The 24,919-nt window shown below is 37.0% G+C and overlaps 1 protein-coding gene across 1 annotated transcript in view; it reads right to left on the bottom strand.

Moving 5' to 3' along the window:
- Positions 1-24,919, bottom strand: part of KDM4C (lysine demethylase 4C) — a 392,436-nt gene that overhangs the window by 55,667 nt on the left and 311,850 nt on the right. The window contains exon 17 of the mRNA XM_049770299.1: positions 17,043-17,228. Within this exon, the coding sequence (XP_049626256.1) occupies positions 17,043-17,228 (186 nt within the window). The remainder of the gene's footprint in view (positions 1-17,042; positions 17,229-24,919) is intronic.

The raw sequence follows: 24,919 nt of genomic DNA, 5'->3' as shown, positions 1-24,919 counted from the left end.
ACTGGTGGTTGGAAATGCATACTGGTGAAGGTTGTTTTACATTGTATGACTGTAAGTCATAAACAACTATATCTGTGAGAAAAAAAAACAAACTAGGGTAAATAATCTTGTAAATATAGTGTTTAATAAAAATTTAAAAAAGCATTAAGCTTCACTAGCTTGTCTCTGTCATGTAACTACCAAAAATTATTAATAATCTGTAACTCTGGGGAATGGGATTTTACTTATTTGCTTCTATAGTTTTCATTGATTGTATTTCATGACTAACTTTTGAATACACTAAATGAAACACAAATGTCTTTTCACATCTCTATGTTCCTTTAATAACAACCAAGCCACTATAGCTAGATGTATTTAATTGAGATGCTACCAAAGAGTGAAGCCAAGAAAAGTAAAAAAGGCTATCTTAGGGCCAGAGTGACAGTACAGTTTGTAGGGCACTTGCCTTGCATACAATCAATGCAAGTTTGATCCCCAGCATCCCATATGGTCCCAACAGCCTGCCTGAAGTGATTCAGGAGTACAGACCTAAGTGTAACCCCTGAGTATTGCTGGATGTGTTCAAAACAACAAAAATAAATAAAAAGTAAAAAAGGAAAGAAAAGGAAAAAATAAAGATAATCTTAAATGTTCCTTTGGGGGCTGAAAAAATAGTACAGCAGGTAGGGCATTTGCCTGCACATAGTTATGCAGCTGACACACATCCCATTCCTAACATTCCGTATGATCTCCCAGGTATACTGCCAAGAGTGATTCTAAATGTAAAGCCAAAAGTAGCCCAGTAACAAAACAAAACAAAACAAAAAAATGTTCACTCTTCAGTTTAGTTGACTTAAGAATTTGACAAAATATGACTTTTTCAAAATGAACTAAAATACAAGTTTCATAATATAATTTCATTGAAAATATAGTTTCTAAATTTATACCTTGTGTGGTTTAGCAAAGGCAAGCACCTTTACTTTTATCTTAATAATCACTGCTATTTCTAAGAAAAATTCTTTTATCCTCTAACAAATTATTCTTAAAACTACATTATAAGAAACGAATTACCTAAAATGCATAAAGGCACAGCAGTCCATCTTTTCAGAAATGCCTTACAAAACCTGCAACAATGTGATTTATATACAGTCCTGATGTAAAATGTCAATAAAAGCACACAAAAGTGAAATAAAACTGAGTGAAGGCACTGTAGCGAAGGGTTAAAGTTATGGAGGTTGAAATGGGCAATTTCAGAGCAACCTAATCTGACACAGGAATCTAACTATATTCTCAAATTTCATTTCCCCCCACAGTGAATTTCTGACAGAAAACAGATAACTCAAAACAATGACCTCTATCGCAAGGGGCCAGAGAGAAGCAGTCCTTTGTGGCAAAAGGAAGAGTCCTATGCATTGGCATAATAAATCTTTTATCAGAAGTAGCAAGGCTGATCTACGTCCATACCTTGAAGGAGGGTCACCCCAGCATCTGACAAGAGGTGTCATGGGCAAAGATAATATTCTGAGAAAATTCCTAATGGAATCTCCTTCTCTCCTTCTATGCAACACCATTTATAAGGGGAGGAGGGGATAAATATAAGGATGAGAAGCTCAGAGAAAAGCAGGAAGGAGCTTTGAAAACTATTTAAACAAATAACCAGGTCAAAAAAACTGGCTTCATTAACATCTAATAATCCTTTCACCTTCTAGCTTCATCATTTTTTCCTAATATTTAGGAATTAAGAAGCTATAATAATGTACCCCCCATGGTATCCTTATAAAAATTCCTATCTGAGTAAATAAATTGGTTCTAACTAATTATTTTACAAAAGGCACTCACCTAAAGTTGCCTCTAATAATGAATGCTGTCTTTGTAAGATTACAAGAAGTAAAAATCTTCTACCCAGAAAAACCAAAATCCCTAGAGCTTCATGAAGGAATAATTGCTCTCATTGCACAAATGCACATGCAAGCTCATAAAAGTGCCACAAGCATTTAATTTGCTACATGCCTGTTTGTTCACATGTACTTTTATTTCTCATGGGTTTTCAAGGACAAATAAATAATATGGTGGAAAATGGTGGTGTGCAGTTTCCCTAAGGATTTAAGGTCTTACTTGTTTTAGCATGTGAAGAAATACAACTGATATTAATACTACAAGAAGATACTGAGAAAAAAGAAATTCTTTTCCTTTTGAGTCATGAGTTCATCTCAAAAGTAGTGATCTTGTTGGGGGAGGAAATGAGATTGGGTGAATCTTCTCTAAAGTTTTGTGTGTGTGTGTGTGTGTGTATGTGTTAGTGCAAAAAAAATCTTTAAACAGGCAAGTACCACCTGCTTTTTGCTTGCTCATCAATAGCATGCAACCTGCTTCATAAAGGGTAGAAAGTAAAGTTCAATTCAGTTTAACAATTGGAGTGTAATGGAAGTGGTGGAAATCCCACTGCTAGAATGGGTCTAACAAATACACATCCAAAATCAAGTCCAAAAGTACAATGTAGTTATTTGAGAGAATACGAGTACCTGCATGCCACCCAGAGGTTTGTGTTGTCACTATATCTCAGAAGTTAATCATGCTTATTGGATAGCAACAGTAAAGTTGGGAGAAATTCTAGGTTAAAAAAACCTCAATAAATTCACAGTAGATTCAAAGTATGAATGTGACTATATACATTCATAAGCAGATTCTAAAATGTATACAAGAAAGCAAAATATCAGGGCTGCAGTGATAGCATAGTGGTAGGGCATTTGCCTTGCAAATGGCTGACCTAGGATAAACCTGGGTTCAATCCCTGGTGACCCATATGATTCCCTGAGCCAGGAATGATTTCTGAGTGCATAGCCAGGAGTGTCACCATTGTGGCACTCAAAAACCAAAAAAAAAAAAAGAAAAAAGAAAGCAAGCAAAAGATCCAAAGTAATCAAGGAAATCTATGAGGGCAATAACTATGTAAAATAAATGAGGAGGCCATTGTCTTACGCATGGTCTACTGTTCAGCCATGTTTCCAGTCATTATCATGAGTTTTCAAGGTTATGCTAACTGGGGCCCAGAGAAATAAGATACTATTTGGTCATTTAATGTGGCCAAACCTGGGTTCAATTCTTGGCACTGTATATGGTCAACTAAGCACTCAGAGAGACATTCCTGAGTAGAGAGCCATGATTAAGTCCTGAGCATCTCCAGTTACCCCAAGAGAATATTTTCAACAGAAAAGTTCACTTGACTTTACAAATAAAGAATTCCTCCATAATCACTATGAAAGTCAAATGTAGCAAGAGGGGATGGAAAGATGGACAGAGAGATAAACGAGATAGCAATTATAAATTTACCAAGTTCTGTTTGAGACTTCAAGAAAAATAAGCATTACAGAAGAAGCATACAGAATAATATCACTTATATGTGGTCTTTAGAATTAGCTGCATGAATAGATGCAATGGTGTAATGAGAGTTGTCTCGAACACCCTTGGCCCCACAGTATAGCAAGGAGAAGGAAAGAAACTGAGTGGAAGAGGGGAAACACAAATATGAAAGGATGGGAGTCAGGTGCATTGGTGGTATAAAAAAAAAACAACAGAACTAAATATCCAAGTCAAAGGCAACAACAATGGAATCAAGAGATCCAAACTTTAATGATCTAAACTTAAAATGTATAAGGGGAATGGTATGGAAACTTCGGTGGAGGGAGGTGGACACGAGTGGTGGGATTGGCCTTGATTCATTATATAAATGAAATCCAACTATGAAGAACTTTATAAATCACAATAGTTTCAACAAAATAAAAAAAAAGAAAAAAGAAAAATAGGCATGCGTCAGAGATAGTACAGTGGATATAGCATTTGCCTTGCACTTACTTGATACGATCACTCGTATCATTTACAGTCTTTAAGAAACACTAGAAGTGATTTCTGAGCAGTTAGGCATATGCCTAACTGGAAAAAGAAAAATGCAAGAATAGTGGAAAAGTCAGCCAAAGTGTTCTGCTGTCCATCCCAACAGTAGCAAGCATATTTTTTCTCTATCTAGCTCACCAATGGGTCAAGTCTCAATTCTTGAAAGTCCACCATTAGCTGGGCAATAGGGACCTGTTAGTGTCTCCAGTATTAATTAAATAAAAGCAACCATGAATCCTGCGCTGTGCTTAAAGAGTGTGGGGTTCCTATGGAGGAGTAAGAGAGGAAAGATGTGCAAGACTCTGTAGCCAACCACTTCCCACAAATTTCATGCCCATTTTTTCCTGGTCTCTCAGTTGTCACCAATTTACCCTGCTTCTTTCAGAAAGAGCAAAATGTATGTAATACATTGTATGTAATAAGGACACTGTTCTTTACTTCAATTATGTGACAGTGGAAAAAGAGAAGACTCTAAGGCACAAACACACGAGAGAAAGAGAGAGAGAGAGAGAGAAAGAGAAAGAGAGAGAGAGAGAGAGAAGTGTAAGAGTTGAAGTTGGTAAATGGAAGGGAAACAACAAATTTTAACTATTATTAGGGTGTCAAAAGCCTACAAAGAAGTAGCTCACTTTTCCTTGCTTACTGCCGAGAGCAAAGGAGTACCAAATGAATACAATAATGGCTCAAAGTAAAAATAATAGAACATTTTGCTGAACAATTTAGAAACAGCCAGGATATAGTACTGAGCTAATATGCATAATTCACCTCAATAAAGTCTTTGATCCCTGACACAAAATATCAAACAAACAACAAATACAGAAATAGTTATTTCTGCAGATTTGATTCAATAATTCCAATAAATCTACAGTTTTCCAGGGACAAAAAGATGAGGTCACCTAATATATCTCACAGTGAAAACTTCAGCTAAGAAAAGTTTTTATTGTTTTAACTTATTTTTTTCTCGCTAAGAAATATATATTTTTGGGCCCGGAGAGATAGCACAGTGGTGTTTGCCTTGCAAGCAGCCGATCCAGGACCAAAGGTGGTTGGTTCGAATCCCAGTGTCCCATATGGTCCCCCGTGCCTGCCAGGAGCTATTTCTGAGCAGACAGCCAGGAGTAACTCATGAGCACTGCCGGGTGTGGCCCAAAAACCAAAAAAAAAAAAAAAAAAAAAAAAATGGGGCCGGAAAGGTGGCGCTAGAGGTAAGGTGTCTGCCTTGCAAGCACTAGCGTAGGACGGACCGTGGTTCAATCCCCTGGCATGCCATATGGTCCCCCCAAGCCAGGAGTGACTTCTGAGTGTATAGCCAGGAGTAACCCCTGAGCATCAAACGGGTGTGGCCCCCCCCCAAAAGAAAAAGAAATATATATTTTGTTTTGTTTTGTTTTGAGGCGGCCACACCCGTTTGATGCTCTCTTACCTCTAGTGCCACCTCTCCAGCTCCAAGTGGGAGTGAAAAAAAATTTTTTTTTGATTTTAGGGCCACACCCGTTTGATGCTCAGGGGTTACTCCTGGCTAAATGCTCAGAAATTGCCCCTGGCTTGGGGGGACCACATGGGGCGCCGGGAATTGAACCACAGTCCTTCCTTGGCTAGCGATTGCAAGACAGACACCTTACCTCTAGCGCTACCTCGCTGGCCCCTGCTAAGAAATATTTTAAGAAAAAAAAAAAAGTCCCATTATGCCAGGAAAATAGAGAACCATTGATTTGCGACAGCACAAGTAGCAACCACATTCTGGGGAAGAGAAAGAAAGAACTTGAGTATCTCCAAACTGTCTTCCTACAAATAGGCCTTTCTAGTTAATTCGGAGTTTTGTATATCATGCTTGTTGAAGGTGGACATCTAGAGAGCCGCCTAATAGATAAAAATATTGGGACTTGTCTCATTTAATTGCCTTTTCTATTGTTAGCAGTTAATAGTCTTAAAAAGTCATACTTTCATTATATTTTGTAAGTATCTATGGATCTCATTATGACTTACACTGGCATCTAATTACTGTTTTCTACATAAAAAAAAATTGAAAATCCTGCCTCTAGTGCTTTATAAGATGTTGAAATGTCAAATACTTTGCTGTTGTGTGTCTGTTGACACTTTCCATTTGTATTTTACTACTGGATCCACGATGCTTGACTCTAATACCAATGGTAAAGAAGGGGATTAATGTCACTACTTAACTTTCTTAACAAGCTATCAGACAATACTACATCCCTTAATTATTTTTTTAAAAGGAGTATAAATTGCTGAAAAGCTTATAATTTTCTGGAAGCTGAGAATATTAATTCTGTAAAAAAAATTGCATCAAAACATCTTTTACGTAAAAAAGCCCTCATATATGCGTTAAGAAAAATAAAATCAAGATAAGTGGTCCTTGAAGTTGCCAAGTACCAACTATGACATGAAAATACTTTATACTGTGGTCCTTTCCATGAAATACAAGATTTATATCCCTAGCTCTATGCAAATTGTGACAGGATAATCCAAGCCATATGGGAAACAGAACTCTGACAATTTTTCCTGGGAATTCTGCTGTGTCTGTTCTGTAATAAAGACTAAGCACCTGCACCAAGACACCAATTTTTCTTGAATTCTCTTTAAAAATCAGTTTAATTTGCAGTTTTTCAAAGTCAGAATAAAACTTCAGGCAAAATAGTCCATCTTATAATGCTTATTTATAGCATTTATATTATCTTATATTATGATATTTATAACATATTATCTGATTGAAATATCATTTTTTTCTAAATCAGAATAATGAATAAAATTAGAATCTGGGCCAAAGAAATAATACAGAGGTTAAGGTACTTGCATAGTATGCAGTTGACTCCCAATTTCCATCTCCAGCCCCAAATCTGGTTCTCTAAGCAATGCCACGACTGACTTCTGAGCACAGAGTGAAAAGAAAGTCCTGAGCAGGTCCAGGTGTGGTCCGCTCACTCCTCCACCACCACCACCACCACCAAAAAAAAATGTTTGGAGAAAGGACTATATTTAAAGGAAGACATTGCACTGAACTATGAGAGTGTACTAACTGCTTTATGACTCAGATAAAGATGTAGCCTTAACTGACCCTGCCAGGTTTTTGGTTACTTATGAAATTTTCCCTAAATGAAACAAAGAACTTGTTTTTAAGAAATAATTATTAAGGAATAAAGGAGATGAAAACCCCAACTACAAAGCAACTGTAAAGTGATAAGATGGAACTTTTAATTTCATCTAGTCATAAAGGATATAAAGGAGATGAAAATCCATACTACAAATCAACTGTGGTAAGTTGGAACAGTGATAAGATGGAACTTTTATTCTATTCAGTCATAAACACCAGGATGAAGTCACTGCCAGAGCTAGATGGTCTCATTAAGGAACAATGAGCAGAAGAATCACACCAGGGCCTTCAGCCTCCACTTGGGTCTGCATGTGGCATTCCCATTCTGATTAGCTTCTGTATCCTTGGCTGATTAAAGTCAGCCAATGATAGAAGGCAGCTGTGCCCAAACCAGACATGGCATCTTGGTATCTGAAAGGTATCAAAGACTGGGGGATTAACAGAAAAGAAGTGGAATGGAGGCTGAAAATGGCTAAACTGGGATAGGGTGATTGAGGGTGCAATATCTAGCCAGGGACTGGATGGAAACTGAGCAGGAGTTTCTGGGGAAAGTTAGTGTGACTATCCACAGCAGATTCATGAGGATTGAGCAGCCGGGTGGGACACAGACTTGTGCTTTCATGATAAGATTTGCTGGCACAACTTAACTTCACTGGCAATGAAGGCAAGAACAAAGGAATTCCAAAGGGAATTCAGTTCACTGTGTGTGATGTGCTACAGATCCACATTTTTTACTGACAGAGCAGGAGGGAGAAAGGCTTTAGGTTCACATCCTTCCACACCACACCCAACACTGCAGAAATCTCTGAGGAAGCAGGAGTAGGAAACTAAAATGACTTGATATAAAGCACAAAATTTAGAAGTGGGATGGCTTGCTTTCATACTTAATTTTATTAAGCATAATTGCTCTCTACTCTGATTTTACCTAAAAAAATAAAAAAGGGAGTTCAAAATGTAAATATTCTCAAATGTTTATGCTAAATATTTCTCCTCCCAGGAATGTTTATAATGTTTCTGTGCATTAGGATCTCAACAAAGCACTTGTAGTGATAAAAGGGTGAGGGGCTTCCCTTTTAAAATGTTATGTTTGATTCAGAAAGACTAATCAGATTTAGATATGAATTATTTTAAGTAATTTTTAGCCCCTGATCAGAATTTCTTACTCCAGAACTTTGTTTAGGAGAGAATTTTCCGTGTTTTGTTTTGTTTTGTTATCAGTGCAAATTTAGCAGGGCACTTGGAAAATCACTTACTTCCAAGAAATAAACTATATATAAATATCATATAACATGTACAAGTATGAGAGGTATACAAAATGGGAATTTGCATGATCTAAACTTTTATAGGAAAAAAAAACCAAAATATCACACACACATAAAGAAACCCAAATCTGGAAGATGAGAAGAGGATCTATGGAAATGCCACCAATCAAATCACTACTAAATTAGAGTTTAGTTAAATTCTAGTTTTCTTTAACTTATTGTGGGGAGTGGGAGCATAACAAGGGAGAGGATATAGGGAAGGGGATGAGAGACCATACAATAGTGAAGATGGAACTCAGGGCATCTGAATGCAAAGTATGTATTCTAGTTCTTTAAAAGGCATTTCTATGGCCCCTAATTCTTTTTCTTACAGGATGAGAAAACTTTAAAAAGGATTTAGGCATTGGAATTTAGTTCCAGACTCAAGGATCCACAAAAGAAAAAATAAATTCAAACCACAACTGTGTTTGGTATATCAACTCTAAATTGACTATCACAAGCTCACTGCCACTCTTAGTAGACACACAAAACTCATAAAAGTTAGTTTTCAATTATCTGTTTGTCCCTTTGAGTTTCCTTTCTCTACCTTACCACTATGCCTAATTAACAAGCTACATGATCTGTGATCCAGAATCCAAAATCAAAATACTCCCTGAGATGAACACAAGAGTTGCCATCCCCTTAGTTGTCTCTTACCTATATCAGAGCTCAACTTTCATTCTCGGTTCCTCAGTCTATTCAAATTTTCCAATCCAAACTTCTCTCCACTTTAAGAGAAAGCATCCTAAAACCCTCCTACTCAGAGAGCAGCTCCAAGGCATATTAGATAAAGAGAAATTTAAGAAGATAGGAAGGGGTAAATAACTCTTGAAAAAAAAGAGGATAAATTCTCCATCTGGTCTCAGCACTATCTGTGTGTGTGTGTGTGTGTGTGAGTGTGTGTACAAATATGTGTGCACACAAATGCACGTGTGTAAAAGCACAAACACAATGCAAATTTTGGGTAATAAATTTGCATATGATTAAGAGATAAATGATCTGTGGATTTTTTTCCTAATAAAAACACAATCTCATTACCCCTTCTCTAAATAAAGGTATGATTTCCAGTTCCTCTGTTGATTTCTAAAACTGGATCATTGCTTAACTATGTTCATTCCCTGACCTTGAAGAAAGAAGAGTGATTTAAAAATTTTAATTCAGGGCCATATTAAAAGGAAGTCTGAGAGGGGCCAGAGAGGTGGCGCTAGAGGTAAAGTGTCTGCCTTGCAAGCGCTAGCCGAGGAAGGACCGCGGTTTGATCCCCCTGCGTCCCATATGGTTCCCCCAAGCCAGGGGCAATTTCTGAGTGCTTAGCCAGGAATAACCGCTGAGCATCAAATGGGTGTGGCCCCAAAAACAAAACAAACAAACAAAGGAAGTCTGAGAGGGCTAGAAAGATAGTACAGTAGGTATGGTGCTTGCCTTGCATGTAGTTAAATCAAACTTGATCCCTGGCATCCCCTGAGCACTTCAAGACAATTCTTAAATGCAAAGTCAGGAGTAACCCCTAAGCTTTTCCAGAGATGGCCTCCAAATCAGAGAGACAGACAGACAGATAAGAAGTCTGGCCTATATAGACTATAGCTGCTAAGATCCTGGACTTGAACTCAGGTTGTTTAGTTTTTAATCCTATCAAAACTGGAAAGCATCAAGAACAAAAATACACTGGCATCTATTAGGGACCTATAAAAAACTATTAATTGAGGCTAGAGAGATAGTATAGTGGGTAGGACATTTGCCTTGTACAGGACAGACATGGATTCAATCCCCAGCATCCCACGTGGCTTATTAGGATAATCCTTGAATGTAGAGTAAGGAGTAGGCCTTTAGCACTGCTGGATATGACCCCAAACAAACAAAAGCTAGTAACTATTATGATGTTGAAAGAAGTCAAATAATATATCATTATACAAAGTTCTACCTATAAATCTAAACAAAATACATACAAAACATAATTCTATAACCACCATCATGGGTTCTAGTGCCACAATATGGTGAGATGTAATTCCGTTCTTTAAACCAAAATACCTATTGGAATTGACTATATTCATAAACCGGAGCAAAGAGCTCAACAGGCTAAGTACAGGCATTTGTATGTAGGAAGCCTTGGTTTTATCCCAGTTGCACCATCAGGAACAATCCGCATAGAACCAAGAGTATTGTATTCCAGAATACTAACAGGTGTGCCTCAAAATAAACCCAAAATTTATAAATTGGAGTCAAAGGCAGAGTCTGGGAAAACAGGCTACTAAAATATTATAAAGTTAGTTACCCATCTGGGAACCAAGTCTATTTTCTTTCCCTAATAGAATACATGGTCTTTTTGATCTTGACTAGTTTAAGAACTAAGATATCTTCATGTTTATAAAAATATTATTAAATGAAAGGTATGGACAATCAGTTTTCATAAGTAAGTCCAACATATCCAAGACCACAAAAAACATGTCTTTTGTTTCAGCTCTAACAATATAACTAACAATACGCCTGCACACAGATAGCTCCATGTGCTAATTAGAGAACTAGGGAACAGAGAAATATATGGTCAACCCATTTCTACTGCATTTACCATATTTTTGACTAATTAAATGGGAATTCACATCCCGAAGTGAGCCCAAATCAATCAGCCCAAACACTGCACAATCTTAGGAAAATTAATTAATTCATATGAAAGTGCTACTGATTTCTTATGTTTTTGTGTTCATAAATTTTCCGAGTAATGAATACTGAAAGTATAATATGCCTCACAATTATTATCATCTTCCAAGAACTTAGAATTATTCTAAGGCTTAGAATGGAGGAGCTATAATTATCCATTGTTTTACATGCTGGCAATGTGAGCATTGCTTTTCAACATCAAGGAAAGATTTCCTAAAGTTAGTGATGAAAGTATTTCCATCCATTATCATCCAAACTTTTTGTTTGGTTTTTTTTGTGGCCACATACAGCAATGCTTAGGGGGTCACTCCTGGCTTTGTGCTCAGGAATTATTCCTGGTGGTGCTTAGTGAGCATATGAGGGGTCTCCAACTGAGCCTTACAAAATGGTGTCAGAGAAAGAGTTATGATGAAGCTGGCCCAGAGAGCTTACCTGAAAATGCAAAGATAGAAAAAAGTTAAATACTGAACAAGGACACACTTCTTATTACTGAGATCAGTCCCAGAAAAGAACATGAAGACTAACTAAAAGGTAAATAACAAGAGATGGGAAAATTCAAGTTTGGAGGAATCAATAAAAATGCCCATATTGCCTTACATCACTTCCATGAAATAAGGCATACCTGTGAAATATATTATACACAATAGATGCTCAGTAAATACTTATACTTTTCCACTAAATTCATTTCCTAGTTTAGAAAGAAAACTCCTCAAAAGTTTCATAGCAAGCAGCTTTCAATGAATGACAAAAGTGCCAGCTGCTGGAAAATAAAATTGAAAGTCTAAAATAATGATCTAGTAGAAATCAATGCAATTAGAAATGATATTGCGGGGCCGGGCGGTGGCGCTCGAGGTAAGGTGCCTGCCTTACCTGCGCTAGCCTAGGAGACGGACCGCGGTTCGATCCCCCGGCGTCCCATATGGTCCCCCAAGCCAGGAGCGACTTCTGAGCGCATAGCCAGGAGTAACCCCTGAGCGTCACCGGGTGTGCCCCAAAAACCAAAAAAAAAAAAAAAAAAAAAAGAAATGATATTGCAGGCCCGGAGAGATAGCACAGCGGCGTTTGTCTTGCAAGCAGCACATCCAGGACCAAAGGTGGTTGGTTCGAATCCCGGTGTCCCATATGGTCCCCCCGTGCCTACCAGGAGCTATTTCTGAGCAGACAGCCAGGAGTAACCCCTGAGCAATGCCGGGTGTGGCCCAAAAACCAAGATATATATATATATATATATAATGATATTGAAGAAATACAAAGTGGTCATAAGAAAAAAGGTTTTATTTGAAAAGATATATGACCATGTTTATAGCCACAACTAAGTAAACAGTAAGAAAATAATTTTTCTTACCTTTTTTATTATGTTTCTTAGCACCAAAAAAGGAACTAAGAACCTCACCTATGCAAGTACTTTTTTACTGTTGAGCTAGATTTAGTTAAAATGTTTAGTAAAAATGTTTTATTTTTAAAAGGAGAAGGTATTAAGATTAAATTGGTGTTTCCTGTTATGGAGAAATAGTGTAGGGTGTTTGTGTGATCCCTGACACTACCCCCTGAGCACAGCCAGGAGATTATGGGATGGCATGGCATGGCATGGTATGATGTGGTATGGTATAATATAGTATATAGTATAATTACATATATATTATAGATTATAATATAGTAGGCTATATATAGTATAGTTATACACACACACACACACATATATAGTATAGTAAGCTGTGGCCCAAAAAGCAAACAAAAAGATATGCACTTCATATAAGATATTGTATTTAAACAGGAATGTTCATTGCAATGAACTAATGAATAAAGAAAATGCAAGTGATTGTGGTAATTTAATTTTAAGGATTATTATCTTTTTTATTTTTGGTTTTTGGGCCACACCCATTGACGCTCAATGGTTACTCCTGGCTATGCACTCAGAAATCACTCCTGGCTTAAAGGTCCAATGGGACACCAGGGATTAAACCCAGGTCTGTCCTGGGTCAGCAGCATGCAAGGCAAACACCCTATCACTATGCTATGGCTCCGGCCCCTAATTTTAAGGATTATTGAAGTACCTTTCTTAGAAGAGAAACTACATCTTCATTCTTAGCCCCATTGATCCTGTTTTTAAGGTAGACACTTTCTTCCACTAGACATTACCAGGTATGAACACACAGCCCCTGGGTAGCTGGCCTTGCCTGAAGTATGTATTTATGTATTAAGCATATATTTATGCTCACTTTCTGCTTTGGAAAATGAATATATTTTCAAAGCTCCTAGTTTCAAATTCACTTTCCTATTGATTGTGTTCTTTGTCTTTTCCGTAGAAACCTCTGTGCAACATCCATACAAGTGGGTTAAAAACACATCCAATGGAATGTTAGAAGCAAAGCCAGAAAATAGGTCAGACAGAATAATGGCAAAAGGTGGTCAAACACATGTATGCTCACACTCAAGCACACAGGAATGAAACCTTACAGAAGAGAGAGTAAGGGCTAGACAAAATGTATTTGGCAAAACCATGGGAAAATACAAAGTAAAATTCATATTAAAATAGATGTTAGCCATGCACTTTTGGTAAATATCATTCTATTGCTAAGAATGTGAAGATTAATTTTTCAAAGCTATCTTTCTAATTAAAAGTAAAGTTATTTCACTGTTTGATGGAGAAGTATAGAATAAGAAATATGAATTTCTATGTCATTATCCAAAAGGATTTTATACACGAAGCTCAATAACACCAAGCAAGTTAGTATTTTAGAGATAATTCATCATATTTCTATAGCAGTATGGGTTTTCCTAAAATGTTCCTTTTAGAACACAAAATGAAAGTAATTGGGAGTTATACAAAGAGACGGGAAACAAAACCCTGAAGAGAAGTGAATAAAAATGAAGATCCCACCAAAGGAACTGTAGCTTTATACTTTATTTCATCCAAATTGCAAAGTCCTCCTCCTTTGTTCTGGAAAATGACTCTGTTAGTCTGCAGTTAGCCTAAATTTTATTTTAGAGTTTTTAGTGCTATGATTCTACAACTGCCTATTATTCCCAAATAATCAAGGCAGGGTTGAAAACATAAACAAACTATAGTCCAGGCTCTAGGGAGCACAATGAATGCAAATTCTTTTGTGCTTGAAAAGAACACTTAATAGGGACAACCACAATGCTCTTAACCCATTGCTAGAAACTATGAGTTATCCCACTGGTTAACTGTCAAACATTTGGGAAGAAATTGATAGCAGGAGTCTGGTGGAAGGAAAACAGGTAAGTAACTAGTAGGAATATATTTCACAAGGCCAGAATTTCAATATTTCCTATAGAACTTTATAGAGACAATTCACAAAACACTAAAATCTTTCCCTCAAGATAAAAAAACTTACCATGAAAAGTGATCTTTCTTTGCCCTTTCCCAAGTATACCACATCTAAAGTGGATAAGTGAGCAGGGGCGAGGGTGTATGCTGTGCATCCTGGGCAGCAGCACATGGTCCCCCCAAAATTTACTGACTGACTCCCAAGCAATGTGCTAAGAAGTGGCTTCAGAGCACCTCCAGGTATGCCTTTAAATCAATAACAAACTAAAGAAAAAAAAGGATTTGTCAAGTAGAATAGTTTTTAAAGTACCTCAGGATCGAATCTTTTATTTTTCATAATCACTTAAGCATAGTATCATAAACTTCACTGAACCACAGAGCATAATATTAACATCCAATTCTTTTAAAAGAAACTTCAATATAATCAATCACCACTAAGCTTTGTACGATTAAAGGGGGAATACATGATCCCCAGCAAAGGTCAGAATGGATACCACTTGCAACCATTTGAGGTTTGGGGTTTGGAATACAACAAATTACATGTGTGGGTTGGAAAGGTATTTATATTCCAGCATCGATTGCTCATTAAATGAATCTACTTGACCAATGAACTGAACCTCTCTCAACTCAGATTTCTTATCCTTGAAGAAGAAATAATTCTTCCATGTGGACCCACTCACATTGAATTCTAGCACTAGCAGCAACAATAGTAATAATAATAATAGTGAAAATGAAATTACGGGAAAGAGGAAATGCAGAGATAGTACAGTGGGAGGGCATTTGCCTTGCACTCAGTCAATCCAGGTTCAATCCTGCACAGATAGTCCTTAAAGTCCTGCCAGGAGTGATCCCTGAGTGTAGAGCCAAGAGTAAGTCCTGAGCATTGCTAGGCATAGGCCAAAACAAAAATCAAACAAAAAGTAAGAACACAAGCTTTTTCTTAAGGGTTTATTGCTATAACATGGACTAAAAATAATTGTGAAATAAGCATGCCAATTTTCTATGACAAAGAAACTAAGACAGAGATAAGAACCTGTACAAAGCTGCACATTTTGGTGGTAAAATCAATGTATGAACAAAGATTGACTCAAGGTTCATACCCTAGCTCACAACTAGAAATACATTTTCATGTGTCATATAATGAGGTAATGCTATTTACTACACTCTAGAAATGGCAAAGCACCACAGGAATTCAATGCAATGTATTATTACTGTAAATTGTTAAATGACTCTTTAATTGTATTTTCTGCTGAATACAGAACATTATTCTTAGCAAGGAAGAAGCAAGAATGAATATGCAACTTGAGACCTAAGACAATGTGAAAATATGAGAAATAACTTTAAAATAGATGTGCCAAGTGATGTTATTTTGTCTACTTGTGCATTCACATACATCTGCACAGAGTCCCAAACCACAAATATTAAGCATCTCTCAATATGCTAGTGGAAGTTGCTGGAATTATTAAAAAACTGGAAGATTTGCTATGTGATGGTTAAGACTCTCTCCACGTCCACATTAAAGGAGGTTATAAAGATATAGGACAAATGTTAGACAGCAATAGTCCGTGGTCAAGCCTACCAGGATACCAAAGGGCAGAAACTTCACAAAATTGAGTATTATGGGGCCAAAGCACAGTGGTAGGGCATTTGCCTTGCGCAAGGCTGACCCAGGACAATCCTAGTTCAATTCCTAGCATCCCGTATGGTCCCAGGAGCGATTTTTGAGGGCATAGCCAGGAGAAACCTCTGAGTGTCACTGGGTATGGCCTCAAAACAAACACACAAACAAAAACATGAGTATTATGAAGTATATGTCTCTTTCAATGGATCCTGATACAATTATGTTGAACTGGATAGTTAACAAAAGGACTTAGAATAAAGGCAACATTCTATTCACCAAGGAAAGAAAATTGAGTTATAATAGAATAATATGTTCTCTCATCACAAATACTCTTTTCCTAGGAATAGATAAAATCTTGATTGAAGTGGAAAAAGCAGAAAAGAAGCATCTCTATAGATCTCTTTCACATGTCTGACTTCCTGAGATCTCCTTCACTCCTTTGAGACCTCCATGCTACTTCTACCTTATTCCATCTCAGACAGCAAAGTTCTGAGGTTCATGACCATTAGATTTTCCCTTTAATATACCAATGTCCTGTTGTTGTTGTTTTTATAAAAGATGGAATAAGCCCACAGGTGAGGGTGCACAGTCATACAAACTAAACACAATATATTCTCAGAAGGTTTGAGCATTATTTCTGGCCCAAATATGATAACAGCTTCATCGTTGAAAATGCAGTGCAGAAAAGGCATATAATCACAGCTTGCAGAGATATAAAAAGATCTAAAAGTAAGACAGATTTAATGAACTTTTATTCTTCCATTGGTTCATTTACTCACTCAATTCAATAAAAATTCACTGTTCTAGCATGTACCAGACACTGGTGGGATCCAAGTAATATTAGTAAATAATACTGATTTTTCCCTACCCTCAAGAAACTCAAATTCTGGGGTTAGAGTACAGCAGGTAGGGCATTTACCTTAGTTTACCAGAGTTCAATCCGGGTACCCCATGTTTTCCCTAGAACCTGCCAGAAGTGATCCCTTAGTAAGGAGTAAAGATCCCTTACCAGTTGTAAGCCCAAGCACTGCTGGATATGGTCCAAAAATAAAAGAAACCAACAACAACAGCAAAAAGAAAATAAAAACAAAAAAGAAAGATATTCAGAGTCTAGATATGTCAATAATAAATAACATTACAGAATAAAATATAGCAAGTCTGAGAGGTATTCAGGAAAAGCAGAGAAAATCTTACCACATTTGGGTTGACCTTATGTCGAAAACAGGTTATGTTTACCACATATGGCCAATCATCAGGCTCCATCAGCACCCCAGCAGCATGAGCACATGTGACATGAAAGGAGGCTGGACAGCGACCATAGGAACACTGGATGCAGGCTCCAGAAACCTTCTTAACCCGGTGTCTGCAGAAGATGCATTTCTGAGGAGTTAAAACAGAGAATTAATATCAATTCAAAGTTAGTGAAAGCCAATTTCCACACTTGACAGAAGAATAGCTATTAGATATGGGGGTAGGGGTGCACGCATAAACAAATTACATCGACAAGTTCTAGCCCTCCAGAAGCCCTCATGATGAGAGCAACTGTGGCAATAAACTTCATATTTTCAAGGAAACATACAACTTCAATCACATCTACCCAACAGATGCTTATCATGCCAAACTATTCAGCACTTGCCTCTCTGGGCAAAAAGGCAAGGATAATGTTCCAACGACTTTTCTGCAGATCACCCATAAGTTAAAGTTGCTTCTAGTTTACCTTGTGTCTAGTGGGGCTCTAGCTTAAAGGAGAGAATGTGGATTTGAATGATGGACACATACTCTTTCTAAATTAGATTAGATCTTCAGAAACACCCAAAAAGAACAAAGATCAGCTAAGTTTTCCATTTACAAAGAAAAATAAAGAGTTAAATGGTCCAATGTGGAAACAAGGGCTCAAGTGTTTAATAAACCAAATCTGAACTCTTCATAACTGACATAAAAATATGCCTCCCAAAGTAAGAAAATTGAAAATCACCCCAACGGGCATAATTTTGTTGAATATCTAGCTAACTATGCCTGGGGAAGAGAGACTGCAAATAAAAACAGCAATAATGATTACCACAATCTGAAAATTAAATTGCATACAATTAGCTCTAAACATTTTCAGTACATTTGGTATGAGAGATGGGGGAAAAAATCAAACAGCTTTACTAAATGTAAGATTTGTGAACTAATACTTGAATGTTATGGGGGGAAAATGGTTGTAAAACAACATAGGGTCAGGTTCAGAAAGCAGTAGAAACAGAATGATAAAAGCTACTAAGGATAAAAAAGGTCATCAGTTTGACCAAAAGGTCAGTATTCTTTTATAGCTGTATGTTCCTTTTTGGGACCAAAAGAAAAAAAAAGTACTTAAATTCAATGCCTTTGGGGGATTGTAATATTTTATTACAGACCTGTAGGAATCAGTGTGCACTTAACTTCTAACTCTTCTTTGCCCTTATATCTCATCAACAACTCTTAGTCTTACAGATTCTGTTCCTTAATCTTTCTCTGATCTCTCCCTACCCATCTATACCTACTGCCATTACCTATGGCCGTGGTGACCTGCCCAGCATAGTAATGGCCTACTAACTGGTCTCTCCATCTTTTACTTCATTCTATTTCAATCCATCTTCCCAAGGGCTGCCTGAATGATCTCTACAACATAAATCCCATGTCATCCTGCTTAATGTCCTTCAATGGCTCTGCCTTATCTCCAAGACTGAGCGGGGGAGAGGTGAAAAGAGAACAGTATGTATGAGATGGAGGAGAAAAGTTTATAAAAGGCACTTCATGATACAGCTGAGTAGTATTATTTCTCACTCATCCTTATAAAGAACCTATATGTTTATCTGATCTCACTATAAGTCAGTAGAATTCAATGCAAAATTAAGTCTTTTAAAGTGACTTAAAAATGTGAGCTTATCTACTTAAGAAATTACAGACACATACAGAGTTAGGAGAAATGGAAAAATAAAGTGGCTGAGAAAGAGGGAGGGTTTGGGAGAGAAACAATAAGAGAAATGTACAACTAAAATAGGACCCATTTCTAATTTTTTAACCTATAATTTTCTCAGTTTTCTGTAGTAATTCTTGGTATTTATCATATTTTTTGTTCTAATTATTTGGAACATGATAGCAGCTACAATAGCACAAACTCAAATTGACCACGTAGAAGTCAGAGTTAAGACTTATAAAAAGAAGACGCAAGAAGATATGAAACCATTTCTTTTTTTCTTAATTGAATATTTAAGAAAGAGTCTGTTATCTTAACTAATTAATGAATTGGCATCTATCATTGTCTTTCAACTTTACTTTCTCATTAAATACAAGCTTGACGAAAGAGAAAAAGCAGACAGATAAAAGACAATGAAGTCCAGCAAGGAACCAGTTCCCTATAAGGGAAGTGCCCTTCTTACCCAGAAAACCAAAATGGTCATTTCTATGGATACAACCAATATCATTAGAGAGCCAAGCCAACTGCAGACTACTATAATCCACAATCTTTAAGATGCTTTAAAAAAAATTAAGAGGCTTGACTTAAACATCAAAAGAATAGCACAAAACCTACTATGTAGCATAGTCTACATAATAGATATACCTAGTCTACATAATACAAATATTCCCTTTACTTGCTAGGCTGCAAAAACATGCCAAAAACAATGGCAGCAATTTAACAGAATGTACCTAATTTAATCATTTAATTTATTAAATGTATTTATTAAAGTAATAATTTGATTAATTAACCTACAGAATTTAATTCAGAAGGGCAAATGGTGGGACAACTGAGTATATTTTTTAAGTATGTTACAATGAGATAATGCTATAAAAGAAACAGACAAAAGGCGATAAGGAGCCAGACTGGAGAGTGAGTCATGCTTAAGGTCTACAGAGAAAAAAATGGTACAAGTAGGATTAGTTATTTTTAATAAAATCACCTAAACACATCCTAGACCTATCTTAGAATTACAAAAAAAGGAGAAAACTCATTATCTTCCAGGAAAAAAAATATAAGATTACTGTCAGAACTCTAATCTTAAAAACAACAAAACAATGTCTTCCAACTTCTGAAGAAAAGTAAAATTTGATCTATACCTAATCTAATTATTTTTCAAATGTATGGACAAATTAAATATTTTTCTAAGAGTCAGAAATATGTATAAATAAGAGCTACTGAGCTACTAACAACATGCATAAGCCTAAATAAATAATTACTTCAAAAAATAGTAGGAATATACTCTGGGTTAACAGAAACTTTAAACAGATGACAATCAAGATAAAGGAGAGGTGGTAAAAGTGAAGTTTCAAAAGCCCTAACACATCTGAGTCTTGGAAAGTGGTACAAGTATCAAATAACTACATGGGGGAAAAAAAGATGAAAACAGACAAACTGGGGCCATAGCGGTAGCACAGTGGTAAGGCGTTTGCCTTGCGTGCAGCCAATCCAAGACAGACAGTGGTTAGAATCCTGGTATCCCACATGGTCCCCTGGCCTGCCAGGAGTGATTTCTGAGTGCAGAGCCAGGAGTAACCTCTGAGTGTCACCAGTGTGACCCCAAACAAACAAACAGACAAATAGTAAAAGAAAAGTGACAAATTATAACACAAATATATAGGGAAGAAAATAGAAAAAGTCTAGAAAAGCATTATAAGACAGTGTAATGGAGTTACACTGAGTTGAAACTATTCAACTCTACCAGAGCAGTGCAAAAACTATAAAATATAAACTATAAGTGATTGGTGTGTCTGTGTTGCAATAAAACTTTACTTGTCAATGTTTGCCATAAACCAAATGCATATAAAGTGAAGCTAGTACCAACAAGCTATGAAATGACAGTCTTAGTATTTTTTTAAAATAATATCTTTATTTAAGCACTATGGCTACAGAAACGTTTGTAGTTGGGTTTCAGTCATAGAATGTACACTGCCCTTTACCAGTGCAACTTTCTAGTTACCAATGTTCCCCATTTTTATCCCCCACCTTACCCAACCCCTGTCTATCTCAGTAGTTAAATCACACTCAAAGGTGGGGCCGGAGAGATAGCATGGAGGTAAGGCATTTGCCTTTCATGCAGAAGGTCGGTGGTTCGAATCCCAGCATCCCTGTGCCTGCCAGGAGTGATTTCTGAACATAGAGCCAGGAGTAACCCCTGAGCACTGCCGGCTGTGACCAAAAACCAGAAAGAAAGAAATTCAAAGGTAAAAAGATAATGACAATTATCTTTCCGGATTTAGGAAGAAGCTACTAGGAAAAAGAAAAACTTTGAAGATGTTCATTACCCTTTGTCTATAGAGATCCTTTTCTTTCCACCGAGCTACTCACTCAAGGACAAATTTGGGCAGTCTGCTTGATGTGGAAAAGAACCTCTATAATAGCTACCCAAAACTTTTAAATGGATAAGGGTGGAGGTGACACAGATTCTAGAGGGACTGGGAAAGAAGGGAGCTTGTGTAAAAAGAGAAGGCTCTGAAAAACAGGACCATTCTTTGCTGGTCACTGAGGCCCTACTGTCTCACTAGGAAAGGGGATAAGTGCCATTTTCTGGATGATGATTAATAAAGGAAGTTTGAGAAATCAATTGAAGTACACTGAGTAATCATCACACTGGGTGTCTGGGTCTCCTCTTTGGTGATGTCCAGGAAGATCACAGAAGAGCAGAAAAAATGAAGAGTGACTTGAAGGCATCATCTACTTTCATCCTTTTTGAGTACAGATGCCGACATCTGTAGCTGCTCAGTCAATATTTGGAGAAGTAAACTGAATTCAAATAAACAGGTTTTTGTCAAGTTATAGATCTTCTCATCTTCATTCTTAAGTTGTTTATTTATTTATTATTTATTTTAAAAATAAGAGAGAAAAGTGGCACAAAGATGTTGAAAAAGCATAGAGGAATCACTGGAAAGAAAACCTGCTTAAAACAGACTGCTGGCCCCACTCCCCAAATTTTAGTAAGACTGCACTGAAATCTTAAATTGACATTTCTAAAAAGCTCAATGACATCTCTGTTCACCCAGAGAGCAGAATTTTAGTGTGTAAAGGGTTAAAGGGTGTCAATTGTTCTGAGAGCCTCTAATATAAAAGAATTCAGGAAGTATATGATTTTTCATCTATTTTGTGTCAAGGGCTGAGAGAATCCTCAGGCGAGTATGATTTATAGAGCACTGTACTTTCTTACAGGATTGGATTTCCATACTTATTCCAATGGCATAGACCATTAAGGCTCCTAATGGGTTGAGGAATTAATGAAGTAGCTGGCAATGAGGCTTTGTGTATCATTAGATTCCTTGAACATACAACTTGGCAAAGGGCATCAAGAAATGATGAGCTGTGAAGGAGCTAGAGGTTCAAAGCACATTCCCTTCTCCACCCCCTCCCTCATTTAATATGATTTTCAGTATCTTTTTGTTGTTGTTTTGCCAATTTTTTTAAAAATTTCCATATAAAGGCAGGTAATTCAAAACAGACACAAATAGTTTCCATTTTAATTAGTGTTTTCCTATAAGACAGTACCAAGTTAATGATAATGATATATAAGATAATTCCTTTCTCCTTTTGCTTTCTAAAGACATTTTTCTTGCAAGTACTATACTGCTCACTAAAATTTCTACCACAAGCAGAGAATTATACTGCACTCATTGGTTATCACTATTATTGCAAGCAAGCTGGACAACTAAAGTTGAAGCCTTCATTTCACGATGAGTCCTTGAAATATATGTTTTAGAGAAGAATCTATATTTTCTCTGTATAATCCTACCTGCAAAATGTCTGTCCTATTCACTAATATTCATTATTTCAATCACAGTGTGATGGTACTAAGAGGTCAAGGCTTAAGCAACACTGACACGATAAAATCTGAGTTCCACAGCAAAGAGGTCTAATCCAGTGAAGGAGATAGATCTGTATACCAATTAGCCAGAAGAAAAAAATAAAATGTAAGATCTCTGAAAAGAAAGCACAATTCAGAAAGATCACAGAAGAAATGGATCACCAAGAGAGAGAAAGAGAAAGCTAAGGAAGGAGAGAAAAATAGATATACTTAAAACTAAGGCCTGCATTAGATAGAAACTGTAGGATCTGGACTACTTTGGTGAAAGGCAGCAATTAACATTCGGTCTCACACAACTTGTAGGTATTGGTCATGTATCAGTCTAAGCATGTTACAATCAGCTGTCATGATGAAATGGTACAGTAAAACTCAATTCTGGGGGCCGGAGCAGTGGCGCAGCAGTAGGGCATTTGCCTCACACATAGCTGACCTCAATTCTGTGCTCTTATGCATTTCAGAGCATAATATCATATGTTGTTATTCTCTCCCCAAGAAAATCTGTTGCTACATTTCATTCAAAGCATTAAATAAATGATTCATGATATCAAGTGTATTGAATTAAATCTGCATTTATGATATATATTAGAAATCATTTCTCCCTGCCTTTATTTAGTGAGATCCACTGAGCAAGAGGTGAAAAGCTAAGAAAAATCAAGTAGAAACTGATAAAAATAAAAAGAGGGGGTTGGGGAGAAGGGATAAGCTCAGCTAGACCAAAGGTCACAAAAAATTGGGAGGAGGTTGTAGGGACCACATAGAAGGTGACACAATTCAATACAAGGATAGAGAGTAACTGTTGGGACTTAAAAACAGTCAAAAAGAATAACAGAAAAAATCTAGAACTGGAAAGATATTTCAGAAACAAATTGACAAATTAATAATGATTCTTGAAAAAGCAGTATATCAAGAAACCATTTATATTTTGTTGTGTTTTAGATCAAAAGTTGACACCACAACTAAGACTGTTCAACAGGAATTCTTCTGAAAACACCAAAACATTACAAATAGGAGGTACTCATCCATCGGCTAAATAAATGACTAGCTCTAATGCATTCAAAAAGTTCATTCATTCTTCAAACCATTTTAATACCACGTAAAGATTTTAGAAAACAAAAAAGATCTGATCCATAATTTTAAGTCTTTTGTGGCATGCAATATAACTAATAAAAGTGGTATGAGAACCAGAGTAGTATAGCAGGTAGGGCTTTGGCCTTGTATGCAGTTGACCCAGGTTTGATCTCCACCATCCTATCTGGGACACCCCACTAAACTGGGAGCCTGCTAGGAGTGATTCCTGAGTGCAGAGCCAGGGGTAACCCCTGACCTCTTCTAAGTGTGCACCCCAACAAACAGACCAAAAAAAAGAGGTACCTACCAACCACAGTAGGTGAGATAAAGTAACTCTGACTTTGCAACAAAGGTGGACCCATGAGTATCTTTACTGCTTTTGTTCTCATCTTATTTTAATGAGAAAAATCTAAAATTGCCTGTCGAGGGACTAGTGCTGGTCCACTCACAGAAAAGAGAGGCATTTGAGGGTGTGTTCATTGTATCTATTGAAGGCAACCAAATGCAAGGCAAGGAAACTATTGGCCCATTATCGGAGAGCTCAGGCAGGAATTGAACATCACTCTAAAGAAAGACATCAAGTCTGGAGACTACTGAGTCATTTCTATCGGGCTGATACCTGTGAACTAACAATAAAAGTAAAACTGGTTTTTTTTTGTCCCAGCATTCAGAAGCTATGCATAATGTTTCTATAATAGGTTAGACACTACCCTGGATGGTACCAGGAGCATGCGGTTTCACTTACTTAGTGTGCATCATAGGGCAATGCACAAAGAAGCTGTTCTCCCATGATAAGAGAACCAGCAAAGCCAGGGGGGAAAAAGTGAACCCCTAGGGGCTAGAGTGATAGCAGAGTGGTAGGGCATTTGCCGGCATTCGGCTAACCCAGGGACAGACCTGGATTTGATCCGTGGCATCCCATATGGTCCCCTGAGCCAGAAGTGATTTCTGAAGCATACCCAGGAGTAACCTAAGTATTACCGGGTGTGGCCAAAAAACAACAAAAACAAACAAATAAACATAAAGAAGGTGAACCCTGTATCCTCCTGGAAGGACTAGCTGGCAATAGACAACACATACAACAGTGGGAGAAAGAAAGAACATTCAGAAGTTTTCTCAAACAGGGGCCACATGGAACCCTGTGTGTCCCTAAGATATACTAAAGGGCTACATGTAAAAAAAAGTCATAGTAAT

The sequence above is a fragment of the Suncus etruscus genome, chromosome 1 (genome assembly GCF_024139225.1).
Source record: "Suncus etruscus isolate mSunEtr1 chromosome 1, mSunEtr1.pri.cur, whole genome shotgun sequence".
NCBI classification, from domain to species: domain Eukaryota; kingdom Metazoa; phylum Chordata; class Mammalia; order Eulipotyphla; family Soricidae; genus Suncus; species Suncus etruscus.
The sequence above is the reverse complement of the archived record's forward strand: the minus strand, read 5'-3'. Positions and strand labels throughout refer to the sequence as shown.